This window comes from Lathamus discolor, chromosome 5 (assembly GCF_037157495.1).
Source record: "Lathamus discolor isolate bLatDis1 chromosome 5, bLatDis1.hap1, whole genome shotgun sequence".
Taxonomy (NCBI): Eukaryota; Metazoa; Chordata; class Aves; order Psittaciformes; family Psittacidae; genus Lathamus; species Lathamus discolor.
Window position 1 is genome coordinate 52,176,849 of NC_088888.1, and position 19,416 is coordinate 52,196,264.

General features: G+C 38.3%; 1 protein-coding gene across 1 annotated transcript in view; it reads right to left on the bottom strand.

Annotated features, from left to right (window-relative positions):
* Positions 1–399: 399 nt before the first annotated feature.
* ENPP1 (ectonucleotide pyrophosphatase/phosphodiesterase 1) overlaps positions 400–19,416 on the bottom strand; it is a 57,679-nt gene continuing 38,662 nt past the window's right edge. The window contains exons 14-25 of the mRNA XM_065680860.1: positions 19,111–19,142; positions 17,879–18,006; positions 16,935–17,004; positions 13,905–13,992; positions 10,696–10,871; positions 10,117–10,168; positions 7,190–7,344; positions 6,276–6,411; positions 5,163–5,243; positions 4,030–4,162; positions 3,149–3,305; positions 400–2,301 (exon numbers count right to left, since the gene is read on the bottom strand). Of these exons, the coding sequence (XP_065536932.1) occupies positions 2,134–2,301; positions 3,149–3,305; positions 4,030–4,162; positions 5,163–5,243; positions 6,276–6,411; positions 7,190–7,344; positions 10,117–10,168; positions 10,696–10,871; positions 13,905–13,992; positions 16,935–17,004; positions 17,879–18,006; positions 19,111–19,142 (1,376 nt within the window). The 3' untranslated portion in view covers positions 400–2,133. The remainder of the gene's footprint in view (positions 2,302–3,148; positions 3,306–4,029; positions 4,163–5,162; positions 5,244–6,275; positions 6,412–7,189; positions 7,345–10,116; positions 10,169–10,695; positions 10,872–13,904; positions 13,993–16,934; positions 17,005–17,878; positions 18,007–19,110; positions 19,143–19,416) is intronic.

A 19,416-nucleotide genomic window follows, 5' to 3' on the forward strand; every position in this document is an offset into this window, starting at 1 on the left:
GCTACTCTCCCTTCCAAAATCCTCCCTAGGTCAAACCAGCAATCACCTGCTTGAAGCCTATCCTGTTCCAGCTTTACCCAAGAGCTAGGCTAGCCTGCCTCATAACTGGCAATGCTTCACTTTCTGAAGATGCTAACATCTGTCATTTGCATTCAGGAGACAATGCCAGCTCTAAAAAGAATTTAAGAACATCTTCACCATCTTTCTTCCTGCCTTCCCCTTCCAACAATGAAGGCTTCCAATAATAACCTCAATATTACAGTTGGAGGAGAAGTTATTTTCAACTCAAAGAGCAGGCACTGAAGCAACTCCCTCCCCACACCTCCAAAATAATGCAAAATAGTGCTGCATATCTGCACCACTCTTTCAGCTAGCATTTGGTACAGAAAGGGTCATGAATAACATTCTACTTCCGATGGTTTTATTGGTCACAGGCAATGTTACAAAGCAGTTACACTGAATAATGCTGTCACAGTCATATCATATTTGAGGTTGCTACAAACACATTTGAATTTCACACAGTGAAACTACTTAAAGGAAAAAAAAAAATATCAAGCTTGTAACAGAAGATGAAGAAAATACATTTGGTTAAAAGAAAAAATGGTCCCAGGATTTCAGCCCACTCAAACTGAACTTAATGGAAAAGCTTCTATTGACTTCCCACAGGCTTTGAATCCAGCCTTCTACATCCCCTGACCAAGCTGTAATGCAAAATGTCTCTCTGCTCAGTCACAGGCTCTTCATTCTTCTAACATACTTGTGCGTGACGTATTTTCTTCTCTTTAAATAAGAGCATAAATGTGTAATTGACTATGCCAAGCTTTATATATATAACAGAGCCAATTTTGGCTCATCAGCTTTAGAGAGAGTGGGAGAATTATGAAGGTGATTGCATGTGTACTGGAAAAGGAGGGAGTTCCTACACTCCTGAGTGCCTGTAGCAGCTGATTGTGTAGCCTGAAAGCTTCCAAGAAAGCTCATTACATGCTTCTTCAGAATTTACATCTGGCCATGTCTGCATTCAAGATGGGTAACTTATGTGAGTTGTAATTTGAATGACAGTGCACTAAAGACAGCTACAAATGCAGCTCTGATCTGGTCATTTGTCACCAACGGACAAGTGAATGGCCTGTGGGCATTTACTGCAGTGATGAGATGTGCCATTACAGATGACAATCTTAGCAGTCTAAATAAGGAAACAATCTCAGGGCAAAAATTACCTTTTCTTGACAAAAATGGGTTTTCAGAACTGCAGCTGACAAAATTATTCACCAAATTGAGAAAGACATCTTTGCTTCAAGAAAGCAGAATCTTTGCATCGAATTGAAGTTTAGTTTGAAGTAAGATCACAGAATCGTTATAATTGTTTCTGGGAGCTCAGAGATATTCCTGAATTAATTTCTTGTGATTTGCAGGTGACTTGATGCATCCAATTTTTGCTTATTCTGAGGATGCACTTACAACATGCAAACCGTGCATCAATTTCTCCTTAGGTGTCGGAGACACCAGGGGGCAGCAACATACCAAGGCTCCCCGGCTAACACAACTTTAGCCAGGCATCTTTACTGAGCTGGGGAAGTTTCAGTTACCAGTCCTACTAACTTAGCATTAGTTTATCAAACCATTATTTTATAGGAACCAAAGCTCAGGATATAATTCATGCTTTAAGGAAAAATGAAGTGAGAGGTGCTCACTCCTTATATTTCAATGGTCACCAAGAATGTACTTATTTCCCAGAACTGTATTTGTTAAGTATTTATATTTGAAAGTAGAATATTGATCATAATTCATGCTTTATAAACTTTTCCCTCTCCAGTGCATATAAAAGATAACATTTTTGTTCGTGTCTCAGACTATGATGATCAAAGGTTGTTAACATTTAATAATGGACATGGTTCTACCACGTTCAAGTTGGAATGACAGGAGCTGCCATCCTGTGTTTCACACATAGTCCATCAGGAGTCCCTGAGATAGAAATACGGCACCCACTCTTCTCCCTACTGGCATTTTGGTCAAAAGTTCAATAAATGTTCCAGCTTATTAAAAAAAAAAGTTTTCATTAATTAAAACCAGTCTATTTACAAATCAGTTGTGAAAGGGATAACAACATTCCATAGGAAAAAAAAATAAAAATCAGACCCTTTCAAAAGCTGGTAAATATGTTTTTAACTGTAAAATCTCAGCTACTGGCTGTTTTCTGTCTTGATAGAAGCTGAGTCCAGTAAGTAATTCTATATCTCTGACCCGAGCTGTATGAAACTTCATTCTCTCTTCAACCCACATGGACTCAGATTTGCCATCCTAATGGGACAGAGGAGGAAAAAAAGAAATTGTAAATCATCTTTTTTGTTGCACATATTTAATAAGTTAGCAAAAGACATTTTGACATTTCATAGAGACAGAAAGCAGTCACTGTTGGCAAGCATCTAACAAATAGAGAACACTGACTTACAAATAGCTGTAAGTTTGCCTGAATTTAATACTTCTTGTTACTTCCTCAATTATACAGGCCGTGTTGCTGCACCAGAAGAAGTTGGTAATAATGTGGAATAGCAGGTGATGTCCAGCATCTATCCAACACCTATGATAAAACTATTTCTGAGCCTGACTTGGGCAGCGAGTTGTGTCATACTCTGCTGTAGAATAGGTCGACACACTTTCCATGCTTTGTTCTGGCTAATGTGGAGCATAGCTACGTGCATTCCAATCACAATTTCAAAGTCCCTCAGCAAGAAGCAACCAATGTTCTTCAGGAACATCTGTCTTCTCCCTTTGAGTACACATTTGGCCTAGCACTGACCTTCCTTTGTGGATGATTCATCTTCTCCCAGAAGCTCTTCATCCTTCTCAGCAGTTGACTGGATATTTGTGCTGCATAAATCTGTGCGTGTATCACACTAATGGTCTCAAAATACTCTGACTCTACCCTGACAGCACGAAGTTTTGCTCTTAAAACAGGGAACACCTATTTTCACATTTGGATATATATATAGGCTTTAACATAGTTCTGTTTACAGAACTATTGTTCTCACTCTCGAGATAATCATGATAGACTTGCCACATTTTTACAGTCTTACTAGTTAATTTCCAAGCAAAACAAGTTCAAGCCTGACTTCAGATGTATGTGGGGACTGAATAGACTACTTACTGCACAGCTTTCACTGTTGTCTTCTCTGTGAGGTACAATGAAAGACAAGACATCTAGAGACCCTTCACAGTCCATTGGAGTTTCAGAAGTATTTTTACAACTAGTCAGCACAATGAAGAAGTGAGTTGGAACTGGGACTTCTGAATTACTGGGGTGTCTGAAACACAAAAGACTGCTCTGTAAAATCCATCAAACCATACTTGACCCAAGAACAATAACAGCAAATCAGCTATATTCTGCCATATCAGTTTTAGCAACCCACTTTTTTAGCCCAAAGAAAGCTTAGGCCTTAGGAAGGAAAACTCCAGATTACTATTTTGCAAATTCAGTTTGGCTTGTAGGCTGATCTGAGTAACAGGTTTGACGGGTATAACAAACTGATTTATCATAAAAATGCCTTAAGAATCCACAGTACATGGAGAGTTCAGGCGGAGTCCAGAAAAGCACCTGCCTGCTGGCTTGAACCAATTTTGCTAACCAGTTTATTTGCATTTACAGCTTTGTAGTGGAACACTGCCAGGTCAGGAAGTGCCAACCATGCCACCAGGGATAACCCCCTGCCTTGTCTGCTCCTAGATTCAATATCATAAGATTTTAGGCCAGCAGACATTCTTCCACATGCAACAGCTGCTCTTACACTTCACTTTCAGAGTTTAGGATGACACATTTTGAGAGTACATTTTCTCTACGTGCTTGCAGCTTATTTCTTAGCGTTACACTTCCGTACCTGCTTAGGGCTATTTGTCTGTCCCTCTGAACTGATATAACCTGCCAAGGGCCCATCTCCACAAGATGCTTTCCTTGCTAACAAATATCATAATTGCTTTTTGACCACTAATAGGAGAAAGAAACACAGCATCAGAATGTGGAAAGGTTCCCACCTTTTCACCTTTTCTGGAGTATCATAGAGCCCATCAGAGTCATAATCAAACACAGGACCACTAACTACATTGATACCATTCCTGGCTGCAGCATATTCAGGTAGCAGGTATTGATGAAAGTAGTTCCATAACACTGAAACACAGTAATGGAAATGGGAAACACATATCCAAAGTAGAATCTGTTAATACAACTGTGCAGATTTTCAGGAATATAAAGAGACATGTTAAGCTAGGAAAATAATTAGTTATACAGCTGTTTATAGTTTTTAAAGGTTGCATCTAACTGAGCAGCAGCATGCACTGCAGTATCTCCTGGCATTCCAGTTTCACAGCCACCCTAACCACAAACCTGACTGAGGCATAGTGATGCTGCTCCCTTGTGTCCTTGGGTTTCTGTCATTGGAAAGCAAATTGCAGAGAAGCTAGAGGAGGGAAGGCAACCTGTGTCTTGCCACACTACCAAATTGGCCTGGATAGCTTTGTCACCCACAACTATGAGCTGTGAAGTACCAATATGATATTTTTAATTACAGTTAAGAGTCAAAACCTCTACTCCGTTACAAAACAGGACATTTCTTTGTCCAGAGGAAATACTACCCTTTTTTTTTCACTAGGAATATGCTCAATCCCCCTCGCCCAAGAAAGCCAGGTCTTCATTTTTTTCCTGAGACATTATTGTTTTCCTGTTTCCTTAGTAACTGAGGCCCTAGACTCTTGCCTGGAAGCTCATCTGAGTTTAGAAGACATCAATTTAACTCACACAATCATACATGGTATTGGGGTTCTCTAGAAGATATTCAGTATAAAATCCCATTTAGGTAGGCAGGAAAATGCAAAGTAAGATGTCAGACATTAAATGTCTTGCACTTCTCCCACGTAATGAGCCAGTTGATTAGGAATCATAAGCTCACAATGGCGGGCATTTTTCACAAGACTGATAATCCTACTTCTGAGAACTTTTCATTGAGATGAGAAGCCCACAGTTGGGGGAGATCTTATTTTACAGAGACAGCTGAAGCAGGAATCATTTGCATGGTTTGGAAGCAAGCAAAAAAACAAAAAAAACCCAACAAAAACACAGTAGTCTTTCTAATATTCAATTCTGCATACAAAATACACATACAAATAAATACCTTTAAATGCGGGATACATTGGCACAATGTTGCTAGTAAGCAAGGCATCATACTGATGTTTCTTTCCATCTATCATGAAATCTAAAATGAAAAAAGCAATTAATTACTTGGATTTGTTACTTTAAGTTTGCATCTTCATGCTTCAAAAGACTGGTGTAAAAAGTTAAAGTGTAAAAGTTAAAGTAGAGCTGACCTAACTTCACTTTCCAAAGGTGATGTGGGTCTAAGTGCTAACTTCAGTACATGCTGGATCCCATCCAAAATAAATAATCACAGCAGCAGCAGCAACTGCTCTTTTCAGATGTACAATGGAAAAGTTTTTGTGAGATTTAAAAATATCAGAACAGACTTTTCAATTGTGGGGAAGGGAGTAAAATTCACTTCATGAGTGTCAGACCAATTTGCTCTGACTGCTAAATCTAGGCATAAAAATAGGAGCTCTAACAGAACTTTACAAATTACACTTGATGTGGATGTTTAAATAACCTACTACTCAATACTTCATGCAGTAAAGTCATTGTAAAATGCTTCCAAACCAGCTCAGCAACAATTCACAAACAATATAACCATTTACAAACAGGTAAGTGTTTTGTAACATGTTTGAGAATCAGAGTTATGTTCTTCAGATCAATGCTGAATTGCTTTACTAAAGACCACATATGGCACACAACAGTATATTTCAAATAGAAAATAAACTTATCAAGGCAGGTTTTTTACTAAGTGAAACATACCTAAGTTTTACTTCGGATGTTTCCATCCAAACATGTTTGGGGTGTTTCCAAGTAACACCCCTCACTCAAAGTGAATTTGCAATTTACTAGCTTGCCAGACTTGACTCAAGGTTTAGATGCTCCTTCCAGTTTTTCTATAAGATGCCACTTCAGAAACCTGGTAAATTCCAAAGCTTTCGGAAAGTACTAAGTGACCTTGGACAATCCACCAACTCCTGAAGTGCCTAAAATATTTTTCTTTCACATATGCTGAACAGCAACAACTCAGCAACTGCTGCTTTATACTCTGATTAGTTATCAGGAACATCTATAATGGACTATACCTACTACATTACAAATCATTTAAATCAGATATGCAGTACAGTGAAGGCAACATACTTACTTGGAGGAGAAAGGAATCCATAAGTTAGGCGAGGATGATTGTTGTAAAACAAACATGTCTGGTTATGATTAAAAGAAATACGAACATCCTTGTGTAAACAGCTGGAGGTATTTTCTGTATCAGGAACCCATTTGTCCTATTGACAAGAAGAAAGTATCATCAGTAAAACAGTTGACATACGATAATTCTCTTCAGTGGGGGGGACTGCAGAACTGTCAATATTTAGCTGCAACTGCCTTTAATTACCTGAAGGCTCTTAACTAAAATGCAAGAAACGTTCCTCTTTTGTCAGTGGAAAATGAGCCCTCCCATCTATTTTGTATATTTTGGAAATAAAGTGAATTGCAGCATTTTACTCAAGTTGAGAACATCATCTTCCAAATGAGAATCTAGAGGTGCCCATTAAAGATAACCTGATACACTGTAAATGTACTTGTCCATTCAGGCTAGCAGAGGCAACAAGATGTGTTACCATCTCTCTCCACTAGGCCACTTGTTCAGATTAACTGGTTGCTTCATGCCACTAACCTCAATATATTTAGCATCAAGCAAAGGGCCCTGCCACATTACAAACACTTCTTTAAAAACATGAAACTGGTGTTGAGACCAGACTTTAAGAACAGCACTGGCAGACTGCTATGGCAGACCTACACTGCTAATCAGTAAGCCAGTGCAGACTCACAGGGCTTGTCTATCAATGGCAATGGGCTCCCCACTTACTGGAGGATTTGCTTCCTCTGAAGGCAAAACTGCATCTCATTCCAAGAAGCACTAAATCGTCAAGGCCAGTCCTTACTAACATAGGACAGTAAAGAAAAGTTAATACACAGTTCCTCTTTTTATCACATATGGTTCTATTTAGCTCCCTGGGAGACAGTATCGTGCGATCTAAGAAGCTTTCAGGAATAACTTACATCTTTGTTAACAGAGTACGCACTCCACAGAGACATCCTGTAGTCCTTGCTGTACCCACTCACATAGCGGTAGTGGTAAAGAAGACAGTAATTATGGCTCTTTTGCAGAACCCTGGGCCGTCCATAGGGCAAAGTAAGCTCCTCTATCTTCTTAACTGTGGCAGAGAGAGTGCTTGTTACACTTCAACCAATAATGGTTATTAAGCATCTTCCTCTTTTATATACCCTCAATATGGCTGCCTCAATTTCCAATTTTCAAACAGAGAAGTCACAGTAACTAAAGAAAAAGATTGTCATTCTTATATCAAAGGAAGAGTTTCTATGCTAAGAAAATAAATGACAAAGCAAGTATAAGGCAATCATTTAAACTTACGCTGTACAAATTAAGTTTATATTTAAAATAAAACAGTTTGCCATTTAAAACAGGAGATGGATCTAAGTTGCAAAGTTAGAATCTTTGTTGGCTTTGTGTTTCAATTTAAATATAATGTGGGAACTGCTTTTAAGTAACATTCAGATAGAACAGAAACCAACTGTGGTGTTTTGAAATTTGCTGAGGGGGCTATTTTAGTAGAAACCACAAAGTCATATGCAAAAGTGACATTTAAAGGACTAAGAAATAGAGATCTAAATAAACGATACAGTGAAAGACTGGTTGAATTTTCTGATGTGCAAGGACTTACTTTATAACTAATGCGACAGTCAAAACCTTCCCTCTCCCTCTTTCTCATGGACCACCTCTCTTTATAAAGTTTGTAAACAGAGACAGAGATCTCCAAATATTTAATGCACAATACTGCACAGGGGTTTTCGCAGACCCTTGCCTAAGGCATTGCGTATTTGTTGGCAAACTACTGCATCCAATGAAGAGTAAAGACTTTCTTTTGAAACTATCGGTGGAATCAGCAGAGGGTATGTCATTAGAAGCTGAAAAGTAAGGCAGAGTTAGCAACATAACTACTTTAGAGTCAATACCATTTATCTTAAAGAAAAGACAAAGAACTAACAAAAGAGAGTCATGAGAAACACGTGCTTTTGCAATTATTTGCTGCAGTCAAATGTCAGTAGAATGTTTTGGGTTTTAACCCAAAAGGTACATTTCAATTTCATCAAAACATTGAATATTTACATTTTTGCCAACTGGAAACAAAAGCAAAGAAGTTCTCAGGTTTTAAATTCTCTGATGTAAAATACAAACTTGAGGAAAAGCAGCATATCATGGAAATATGTTAAAACTAAAATACTACTTTGCCTTTGAAAATGCTATTATTTCCAATCATTACACAACTGGAATTATAACGAAGGTGTAAAAACACGTAGTCCATTAAATAGGTCACTACCATCCACAAGTTATGCAGAACTACAATTTCAAGATAACTGTTTAAAATGGGAAAAGAAATTGAACAATGAATGCTGCAAGTTTTTTTCCACAGCAATTCCACAACACAAGAAAATGTCAAGATTATTACATTTATTTCTAACCCATCACGGAAAAACTAAACATTTTTTCATAAGACTTAAAAATGCAGTTGATATTATGTTGTTCTTACAGGTCGTCAGGTTATGACATTCAATGAGGGAATATGCAAACTGAGGTAACTAATAAGCTCTAAATAGTCTAAGAACTATCTAAGCTGGTTACTACAATTCTTTTATCTGTGACAATGCTTTTTATATCAAATTAAAAGTGCTTAATTTCATCAACTTCAAGAAATTATTAAGACTAGTGTTAAGCCACTTCTCACTGATAACCTACGGCAAATTCTTACTGTTTCATAATCGTAGGTTTAGAGACTTAGGCTCCTATTTGTACAAAACAGAACCGAAGTAGGTTGGCTGCCTGGCCTTGCCGTATTTCTTCAAAGCCAGGTTCAGCAGGCACTCAAACATCCACCTACACATCAGCAGTCTGTTCCTGTGAATCCATCTTACATGCTCCAGGGAAAGCGCGCTGTATTGTACTAACTGGATTCCATCTTGCTGCTCTCATGAGTGTTAATTCTAAAAGAGTTATTTTTAAAGGGTTCTGGGACACATTTTAAAGAGATGTGCTATTAGTAGAAAAGATTCAAGAAAGCTCTATCTGCTCTTTGTACCAGGACAAACTACACAAGCCAACAGAAGCCTTAAATCAGCCCTGAATAAGCAGCAAGCACTGGATCTTGTCTGTTACTGGCATTTAAGACCAGAGAGCTACAGTGAGGTGTTTCCAAATACAGAGTTTATCTGCATAAAAATGAAGGTTTTATGAACACTCACAAGGCAAGGTCTCAGCCTATTTCTCTTTCTGACAGCCTAATCATCTTGATTCTCTTTTAAGGCATTAGCACTAAGGGCTACATTCTATTTTGACTTACAATTGTCATGATTTATTTATTGTCTTACCTGCTCCATGCTCAAAATAGTTTACTTTGTTTTACAAATCAGGAGCACATCTACAGCCTTGCAAACTGGAGCTCAAACATGGTATGTTCAATAAATGTAAGCAAAACATACATAAACCAAGCAAAAGCTTCAAACCACCTAACAGCTCAACCATATAAAATACCCTTTTTGCTTCATTAAAAGTATGCTGCCATTGTGATGTCAGTATTTGAACAGATTTCTTCTCAGGTGCATACATGCACATTCCCCATACACCATTTTTGCTTCCCATCCTGAAATGCTCATTACTTTAGTGCTAGAAAAGTCGAAAGTATCAGATAATATGTACGCCGTAAAGACACATGCAGTGGGATGCACATTTATTTGTAGAACAAAGGGTTCAGTAGAATGATATTTGAAAGCTTCAGAACTATAGCAAGCCCTAGCAAGTCCTAGCAAATATTTAAAAGTACTTGAGAGCTGCTCAGAAATTTAACAAACACTTCATATTTTAATAATTCCTACCTTTTTTAACATTTTATGTTCATAGCTAAAGTTCTTACCTTCTGTTTCAGTGAGATTTAAACGCTGGTGAAAATCCCTTACTGGCAAGCCCTATAATTATAAAGCAAAAAAAGTGAGATTCTACTAAGTGTCCTACAAAGCATATTAAGAGCCATTACTACACTTAAAGTACTGAGTGTAACATCTGCCTTACACTGTACAGAACTGTGACGTCTACTGGCGAGGGGCTATGGAGGATTTGCAGAAACAAACTGATTTTGCCAAAGGCAAATATACAGTTTTGAAAACCACAGCCCAAACGCACAACATTCACAGAAGGGAAATTTCAGCATAATTCAGTAAAGCAAGCAAGAACTGAATGCTTTCCCCATCAAAGCTTGCTTCTATGGCATCTTCCAGGCTGCAGAACTGAATATGACTTCACACAAGCAGACTGCATAAATGGATATACAAATAAAGGCTGGTACCCGCTAACCCTAGGCAAGATTTGATTTTGAAACCAACAGTAGGGAACTGCTCAACTGGTGGATAAAGATAAACACAGGAGAATCCAGAGAGTTTCATTCTTTGAACACAACATAGCTGTCTGTCTCCACTTTAACAACTTCAGTACTTACCCCTGTCCTGCAGGAGCAGCCAAGGCTCACTGAGAAGGCTCTTTGTCCCACCGAAGAACATTCAGAAGGATGGCTTGTCTCTGTGGGATGTTGGGGTGTGTAAACAGTATTCCTTAACAGATGGTTTAGGCGTCCATGAGTTCCATTGTTTGGGGCTGGTTTCAAATCAAGCAAATCTATGAAAGAATTCAAGTGAAACTAGCAGGATTAGAAAGACTGTGGTACACTGCTGATTCTATTTTGATTACAAGGATGGGGGAGTCAAAGCTGCCCTGCTTGCTGATCACAATGCCCAAAAGAGAAAGCACACATGTTCTCAGCTAGAGCTCAGGATAGTATTAGTCTGCTTGTAAAGAGAGACAACAAGTGCAAAAAGTGGCAGAGATTGACATCAGAGGGGAAGTGAACTTCCAGCATCCAAACTTGCAGTAGGGGACAGAAAGGCAGTCTCAAACACATGAAACTAATGACTACATACCACTGGAGCTCTGGGGGATAAGTCTGGGGGATTTTAGGTTTATCAGTTTTGGATTATTTTTTTTTTACTTATATGAATATTAAATACATAAGCACCACTGAAGAGTGAAGCCATAAAAGAGCCTATGCAGAACATTGGTTTCTTCTTACATCTAAAACATCACTTGCATCTAAAATTTTAAGATTCAAAACTGTCACCAAAGGAGCCTAACCAGAAAAACATCTCTACCCTAAATACCTAAATCTGCCATTAAAGTAACTCAAACAACTGGAAGCTGCCTACCACCAATGCTTGGAAATATTTCAGACACCTTCAAAATACTGAAGAGATCAAGCTCTGTTTCACCCTTAATCCACACTAGTACTCATAGATTTGTTGTTTCTCCACTTAACTCATACGGAATCTATGAAATAAGATGTTTTCAAAACACAGCAGGCACACTTTTATCCAAAAGGCTGGTGTCTGGATCACCTACCTACAGCTGAATTTCCCTTCCTGCATGGTGAACTGAACACATGCAGGAAGGGAAGTTCAGCGCCACTCCTGTAACAAACAAAACAGCTTCAGCTGGAGGAAATGACATTCCTCCAGATGAAGCTGCTTTTCTTTGGAAGAATAAAACAGCCTCTCTTATCCTAGCAGTCCCTGCTCCAATAAATATATCACACAAAGCAGCAAAAAAACAAATCAGAACCAGTCCCGGAACTCAGGTCACCACTTCAACAGCTAAATTACATGGTTACGTTACTATTATTTTAAGTGGAGAATCCAGGAATTCACAACGCCCCAGAAATCCCCAAGTCTGGCAACATGGAAAACCTGAGTTGAAATTCCCCTGTTTAGACAAGACAGTTGCATATATCCAGTGCTTGCGCTTTAAGTGATGAGAGACATGGACAAATGGGAAACTATCTCTTCTTGGGCTACATTTTACAAGAAGATGCAATCAGCCACCTCCAAGAGAAACACTAGAGCCCCAAACAACATGTGAAAGAAGATGCCTTTCTGCAGTCCAGAAGGCATTTAAGCCCTGCGCAAGGAAATGGTTGAGTAAGTCACCTTGCTTCATTCTCTAACTGGAAGTTAATGTGCTGGCTTTTGCACATCCTATTGTTCTTTCTATACAGGATAGAAAACCTAGACCTTGATGACTGCACTTAAACATCTGATCTGTCACTGAACCTGCTTCACTGGTATGCCAGTAAGGACTTTACACCCCCACACACAGAATACACAGATCGGGGTCACAAGAAGTTCCCAGATGAATTGTGACATAAGACGACAGCAAAGTAAGCAAGACTGCAAAAGGCAGGCTTCCTGACAGCGGCCTGTTTCCTATTCCAGCAAAGAATTTAAAACACATGGTTTAAACATGGTATACCTGAATATCGCCACTGATCTCAAGCATGTGCAGTGCTCCTGTTAAGTGCTTTCTGGATCAAACCCTTTGGTAATACTTTGTCTCTCACAGATGTAGATGTTAGAGCAAGTATAGGTCCTGGCAAGAGAGAGAAGTAGGCAGGAAATAATGCAAAACAGGTGAAGATCCCAAGGGGAAGAGATGAACAGGAAATGGTAGAACTAGTGATAGACTTTTGGGGAAATAATGAAATACACGACGAAGAAGGATCAAAGGAACAAGGAGTCACAGTAGCATTGTGTTTGAGGGGGGTAAAAAGGGCTACAAGGCATCTAGACATCTGATTTTCAGACAGAAACAGCACTTCTCTGGTGCAGTGTACTGTACAGTGTCAGAGAATAGAGCAAAGAAATCTGCTTATGGAGTGGGCTGACTGCAATCCTCAGATACAGAAGCAGACTTCATGGAACAGAAATCAATCATGAATTCTAGAGCAACACCACATAGGGTCAAGAAACGGGATGACTGCTGCAGAAACAGCTAGCTCTAGAGCAAGACTCCGAAGCAATGGGAATAAAGACTAACAAGACTTGCAGTCCATCAAAAGATCAAAAAAGCTTATTTGAAACCCCTGTTATGTTAGACAATGAGAACGGACAGGGAAACAAACAAATCTAGTATCAAAATATACAATACATAAATTGAACATGTGACACATACGATGACAAGTCTGGGAGGAGGTTTATTAACAAAAAATAAAAAAAAATTAACTTTTATCTGAACTAAAACCTTATAACTAAAGTAACTAAAATTAAAAATACTGTAAAGGAAAACAACAAATAAGAAAACACATTACAAAATATAAGGAACTGCTCAAGTGCATAAAAAGCACTTGACTGACTCAGGTTTTCTGGAAATGATTTGCCTGGCAGCTGTACCCATATCCATTACTAGGCTTGATACTTCCTGTTCTGTCTGAATAAGGTCACCTGAGTGATTCATCTGATAAGGCTCTAGCTAGATATGAGAGAGATACATCCCTTCTTCTTGATGGTAGAGATTGTAAAGTAGTAAGTTTTAGTAGAGGTGAGTCAAAGTACCAGCTCCGGAGCAGCCAGAGGAGTACACAGGGTGACCAGTGGAAAGGAGAGATGTAAGGTGGCCTGACCAGTAGATCCTAAACAGCCATTAGTCATTTAGAAGGCTGGACCTTTCTCAGAAAAACAAGCAGCTTTTTATTTGTAAAAATGAGCAGTGAGTTTTAAGGACAAATTTCTAAGGACACTTAAAAACCCACCATTAGAAGATTTACAATGCCCCAAAGATATTATGTTTTACTGAACCAAGATGACCCCCATCAATTGTACTTACCACACATTAAATTATATACTTCAATGTTTTCAAATGGATCAACTTTAGTACGAAACTTGAATCCTGGTCCAAACCCAATAAAGATAGCCTAGGATTTACAGAGAAAAAATAAAGTGGAACTCTGTTTAGAACAAGTTAAAATGGAAAACATCTTCATATTCAGAGGGCATTTTCTGCTAAGAACTTAACCTTTACCAGCACAGTATGGATCAAATCAAAAACAAATTTTTCTTTAAAAAAAGAATATTTTTTATAGTAGTAAGAGTATCAGGAAACCTGATTTTGTCTCATTGTTGCCTTTAAAAAATTGCCCTCAGCCATTTATGATGTACCTTGCTCTTCTCTGCTTTTAAGAAGTTAAATTCATTTTCTTAAATGCTTTAAGGAATTTAATAAACAGAAAATGTCGAGGCAAAATAGCCATCACATTTCACGCCGTATAAACAAGGTGGAAGCTTTTGACTTAAGGCTATAAAAACATCCGTTGGTAGCAATGCTTTAAATGGTTTAAGCAATGACAAGATCCTAGGCTTCTACACCTGGTTTGCAGCTGTTCCTTCTTGCAACCACTTCCCGAGCTGTATTGGCACAAGCTATTGTGTAGCCATACAGCAAACCTGATACAGGAACACAGCCAGCTCAAAAAACTTCTTTCCTGCTGTCTCTTTTCCTTCTGGTTCAGTTCCCTGACCTACTTACCACTGCAGCCACGCAAGGCTTACACCAGCATAGAGCAGCGTTTGCTGCAGGAGTAAGAACAAGGAGGCAAGGGAAGCAAATGCTTAACTCAACTGCTGCCAAAAAAAAAAAAACACCTTGTTTTTAAACTTATCCTGAGATATTCATCTTATTTGTGGTATCAAGATCCTGAATGAGTGATGGATGTTTTGCACTCCATAGCATCTTCCTGAGTAAGATCTCAAAGCTCTTTGCAATGCAATTGTCTCCGGCTTCATAGCTGTATGGCAAAAATTAGAGCTTCAACTCTAACTTTTTTTTGACATTAAAGCATAATTCAGACTGACATGCTGCAACTGTTGATACTGTAGGCTAATAATTTACTTGACAAGCCTAATTTGAACCAGATGAGGCAGGAACATGCTACCTCCTTTCTGTTGAACTAGTTAATTACAGAGCATGAACTTCATGCTGCTATAATGTTAGCCACAAAAGGATAAAATATGTTTGGTTTAAGACCAGCTGGGGCTTTTATGAACCAACAATCCCAAGCCTGGCAAAAAGTTGGAATGGAGCCAACCTACCAGAACAAAAAAAACTACACAAGTCAAACCGTAGCAGAGAGAATATGCTAAAACTGGCATTTGGTATCACATGGCCTTGTTCGTTGTAAGCCATTACCAGGTACTCTATCAATAGGTTTTTCATTGTCAAGTCAGGGAAAAACAGTAGGCCTGGAATGGTAAACCAATACAAAATTAAGTTCTCTCTCTATAGATGTGTTTACACATATTAACTATAATATTACCAAGTACCTCATAACTGTTAGTGGACTTCATTCTGATAAACAGCTTTTTCAAATGAAGAGTATTGCTTTTCATTGTTTTGATAGCAGAAACTAAAGCAGAGGATAGGTTAAGTGAATTCCCCAAATTAGATGGAGCTGCCTAAGAATCTTATTTCATGTTTCCCTATGATCTCTCCCCATTTCTCATTAAAGGAAGAATTTCAGGACTCCTCTTATTTTAAAGAGCTGACATGCTTTTTCTCGTGCACCTCAGACAGTGATACATAATCTGTCATGACACAGCAGAATTATGGAGTTGGGAGATAATCTAGTGAACTTTCACAAAAGACAGGATCAAAAGTAATTATGTATTTTGCAAAAGATGCTTGTCTGACCAGTTGCCAAGCAATTCCTTTGGTGGAAGCTCCGCAGACTTCCAGGGCAAACTGTTTACTTGCTAATGGTTTAAAAAAGGAGTTTCCTAATAAACAAATCAACTCTTCTTCATTGCAGCTTAAGCTTGTTTACTTCTGCTCTTAGGCAACCCAGAAAACAAGGAATGGACTAGCCTTACAGACCACAGAGACTGGTCAGCTAGGGAACAATTTTGCTTGCAAAGGCCTGGACAGCAAGTTGAACATGAGCCAGCAGCACACCTTGGCAGCAAAGGTCAGCAGTATTGCATGCTATATAAACAGAAGCTGAGCCAGCAGGTTGAGGTAAGGGATTATCCCTCTCTACTCAGCACTTCTTTATGCCATATGAGGATTCTGCACCTCCAACATAAAGGAATAACATCAATAAAGAATCATCACAAATTCAGTAGAGGATTCCCCAAGGTGGTTGGGGGCTGAAGCTGCTGCCCTGGGAAAATGAACAAGGGCTTGTTCAGAATGGAAAAGAGATTGCCTCAGGTGGACATAACAGCAGTTCCCCATCATCAAAGAGACTGCCACTTCTTCAGTGCTACACAGTGGGAAGCAGAGACAATAGGCATAAACTGAAACAAGAAACGTTCTGGCTGGCTATAACTAAACACATTTACACCAGGAGAACAGTCAGGCAATGGAATGAGCTGGTTAGAAGCTGTGAAGCCTCTATCCTTAGCAGTTTCAAAGACAACTGTGTAAAAGCCCTGAGTAACCTGGTGTGATCTCACAGCTGTGTTTTGAGTAGAGGTGGGACTAGGGACCTCCTGAGGTCTTCCAATCTGACTTCTCTTAAGACCTACAATTACTGTGTTTGACAATTTGATAAGTTCTCTCTTTTCCTGTTTAAAATGTTACAACCAACCAACCTGGTGCAACTTTGTACTCTTAACAGTACCCTGAAATCTCTGGGGTAAGTCCTGTTGGATTTTTGCCCAACTCTTATGACAGTGGAATCCCACCCTGTGTGGGTTACCCAGCACATCATAATAGGAATCCCACAAATGCTTGATTTCTTTTTTTGCAGATGGAATAGCGTCACATATCTTTAAAAACTTAAATCTCAACGCAAAGCAAACACAACATTTGGAAATAAAAGGAGCTAAAAATAGGAGCTAGCATAAGTTTAAGTCTCACCTGCATACTGGGGAAGCGATTGTCTGAACCATGGAATCCACCTGTACATCTTTTAATCTCAAGCGGTTTCCTATTAAAAATTCACAGTTTCTGTAACTCACACTTTATAAGTCATATCAGCATAAACTGCATTCAGTGATGCACTGTTCATGGATCTATTTAAAGATTCTTAGAGGCTTGTCCCTAGCGAGTAGAAAGTCTTTGAACGAATAGAAAGCTCTGGAAAAGAATGCCTTGAAACTAACTTTCTGCAAATGTTATCTGCAGATAGTTTCCTCAGCAAATGTTATCTCTTTGGAATTCGCAAACGTTCAGAGTAATTTAAAGCCAAATATCAGATTACATCTAAACAAAATGTTTGTTCTTAGGGTAACAGATTTTCACCGTCATTCAGGTAACAGAACTTCACAGTACTTCATACAAATAGATTCTTAACATTTCTTTGGGTTTTAATAAAAACTTGTTCACAGTGTTAGACAACAGGACTTACTGAATACACGGACTGAAACCTTTCTGGTTTTTTAACAGAGGTGTTCAAAATTATATTATTATAGCAGATGCTATTGTTCTAGGACTTGTAAATTCATTGGTCAGAACATGTAACTAACAATAGCAGGCTCAGTAAGTTCAATATATGCCAGTGGATCATTCAAAAGATTGATTCAACTAAGTAGTTAAGCACACGCTTAGCTTTCAACACTCACTTTGAAAATTCCTAAAGCACGGCAAGGCATGCTCAAGTATCTGAAAAAGTTTCTAACATTTGAAGTATGCATTGTTTCTTTGCAATGCCCTTTCACTATGACAAACAAGAATACCATGCTTTAATAGCTATCACTGATAGCTATTAGAAGAGAATAGCATTTGGAAGAGAAATGCTATGAGAAAACAAGAAATTATTAAATTATTTACTGTATAATTAAGTACTGAAAACTGTAACTTACCTAGCAAGCTGCCATTGGGAGTCTAAATAGAAGTGCAATGGTTCAATCCGGTCATTAAAGGAATAATGGAAACGCTTGGGTAGCATCTGTTTCATGTAAGCTTTGAAAGGCTGATTTGGTTCTACGCACTGAAAAGTTAAAAAAATAAAATGTAATTCATTTAACCAAACTTTTGCTTATGTCATGCACAGTTCTTACAATGCACTTCAATTGCCAAAGTCCTGCAATAACTTCCACGAAGGACAACAGGACTCTGTCAGGTTTAGATTCATATGGTCTGAGGACACAACTAATAACCATTCAAATAACAAATACTGTCTGCTTTGGCATTCAGTAGTTATTGGAATAATATTTGCACTGTATTATGGACATAACTTTTTTTTTTACAGAAAATTATACAGAACCAAACAGTACAGATTAGAATTAATAAAGATTTACACCAAGATATGAAAATCATGATACATTCACAAATTGTAGACTATCCACTGCAATAATTCTACATCTCTGCAATACAGAAAGTAACAGACATTCAAAGGGTTTTCAGATTGATCCCTCAGGGACAAATAAATTTCTCCACCAAGATCCATTGATTTTAAAAAACAAAAAAACACCCCCAAAACCCCACAAACACACAAAAAAACCCACCAAACACAAACCTCTACTGTAATATTGGCATTTTTGAGAAGTGAAGTATCTATACAAACAGTACTGCTCTCACCACCAGCAGCGTCTGCACAACTGAGAAGCAAACTGTTTGTGGTACAGGCATAAGAACAGCTACAGAGCAGAAAAGCAAGTTTCTTAAGATGGAGGGGAAAAAAAAGGAAAAAAAAAAATAAATAACCTCTCTCAAAGCTGTTTATCTAAAAGGTGTGGGCAAGAAAATCTCATGCATGTCCAGAAAATGGAGCTGAGCTTTACACTGACTTGGCCCTCAGCCAGTATTGTCCAGATACACAAGTTCTCAGTTTGAAGAGCAACAAGATACAGTTAGTGAAAAGAGTTGAACACAAAACCCTAGTTAATGCACAACCAGGTAGCCTTATGACACCTTACCCAACTTTGACCTTCCCCTGAGTGGAACTACTTTTGTTGTTAACTGCATTGCGTATGGAAGGTCACCAATTCAAAGTCCAGATGCTATACAAGTAGCCCAGCAAACAGCTGATGCTATAAAATACTGTAAACATCAATAGAAATTAAGCTAGAACAACAGACATAACGACACTTACTGTGAGGTTTCTGACGATGCCTTCATAATTAACTGGAAGAATCATATGTAAGAATTAGTCACCTAAATTTAAAAAAAAAAATCAGATGTAAAACGAAAGCATTCCCATCACACCATATAATTAGCTGAGTTTCAAAAAAAATCTGGACATGAGAAGTTATTTTTCCAGAATGAAAACCGCATGGAACAAAACAATCACTAAACTGTCATGCTACTGCTTTTATGAAATTTTAGTTCACAGTTCTCCTCCCCTTGCTTACTTATTAAAAGATACAAAATTTTAAACTATGCTAACCACAGTTAAAAA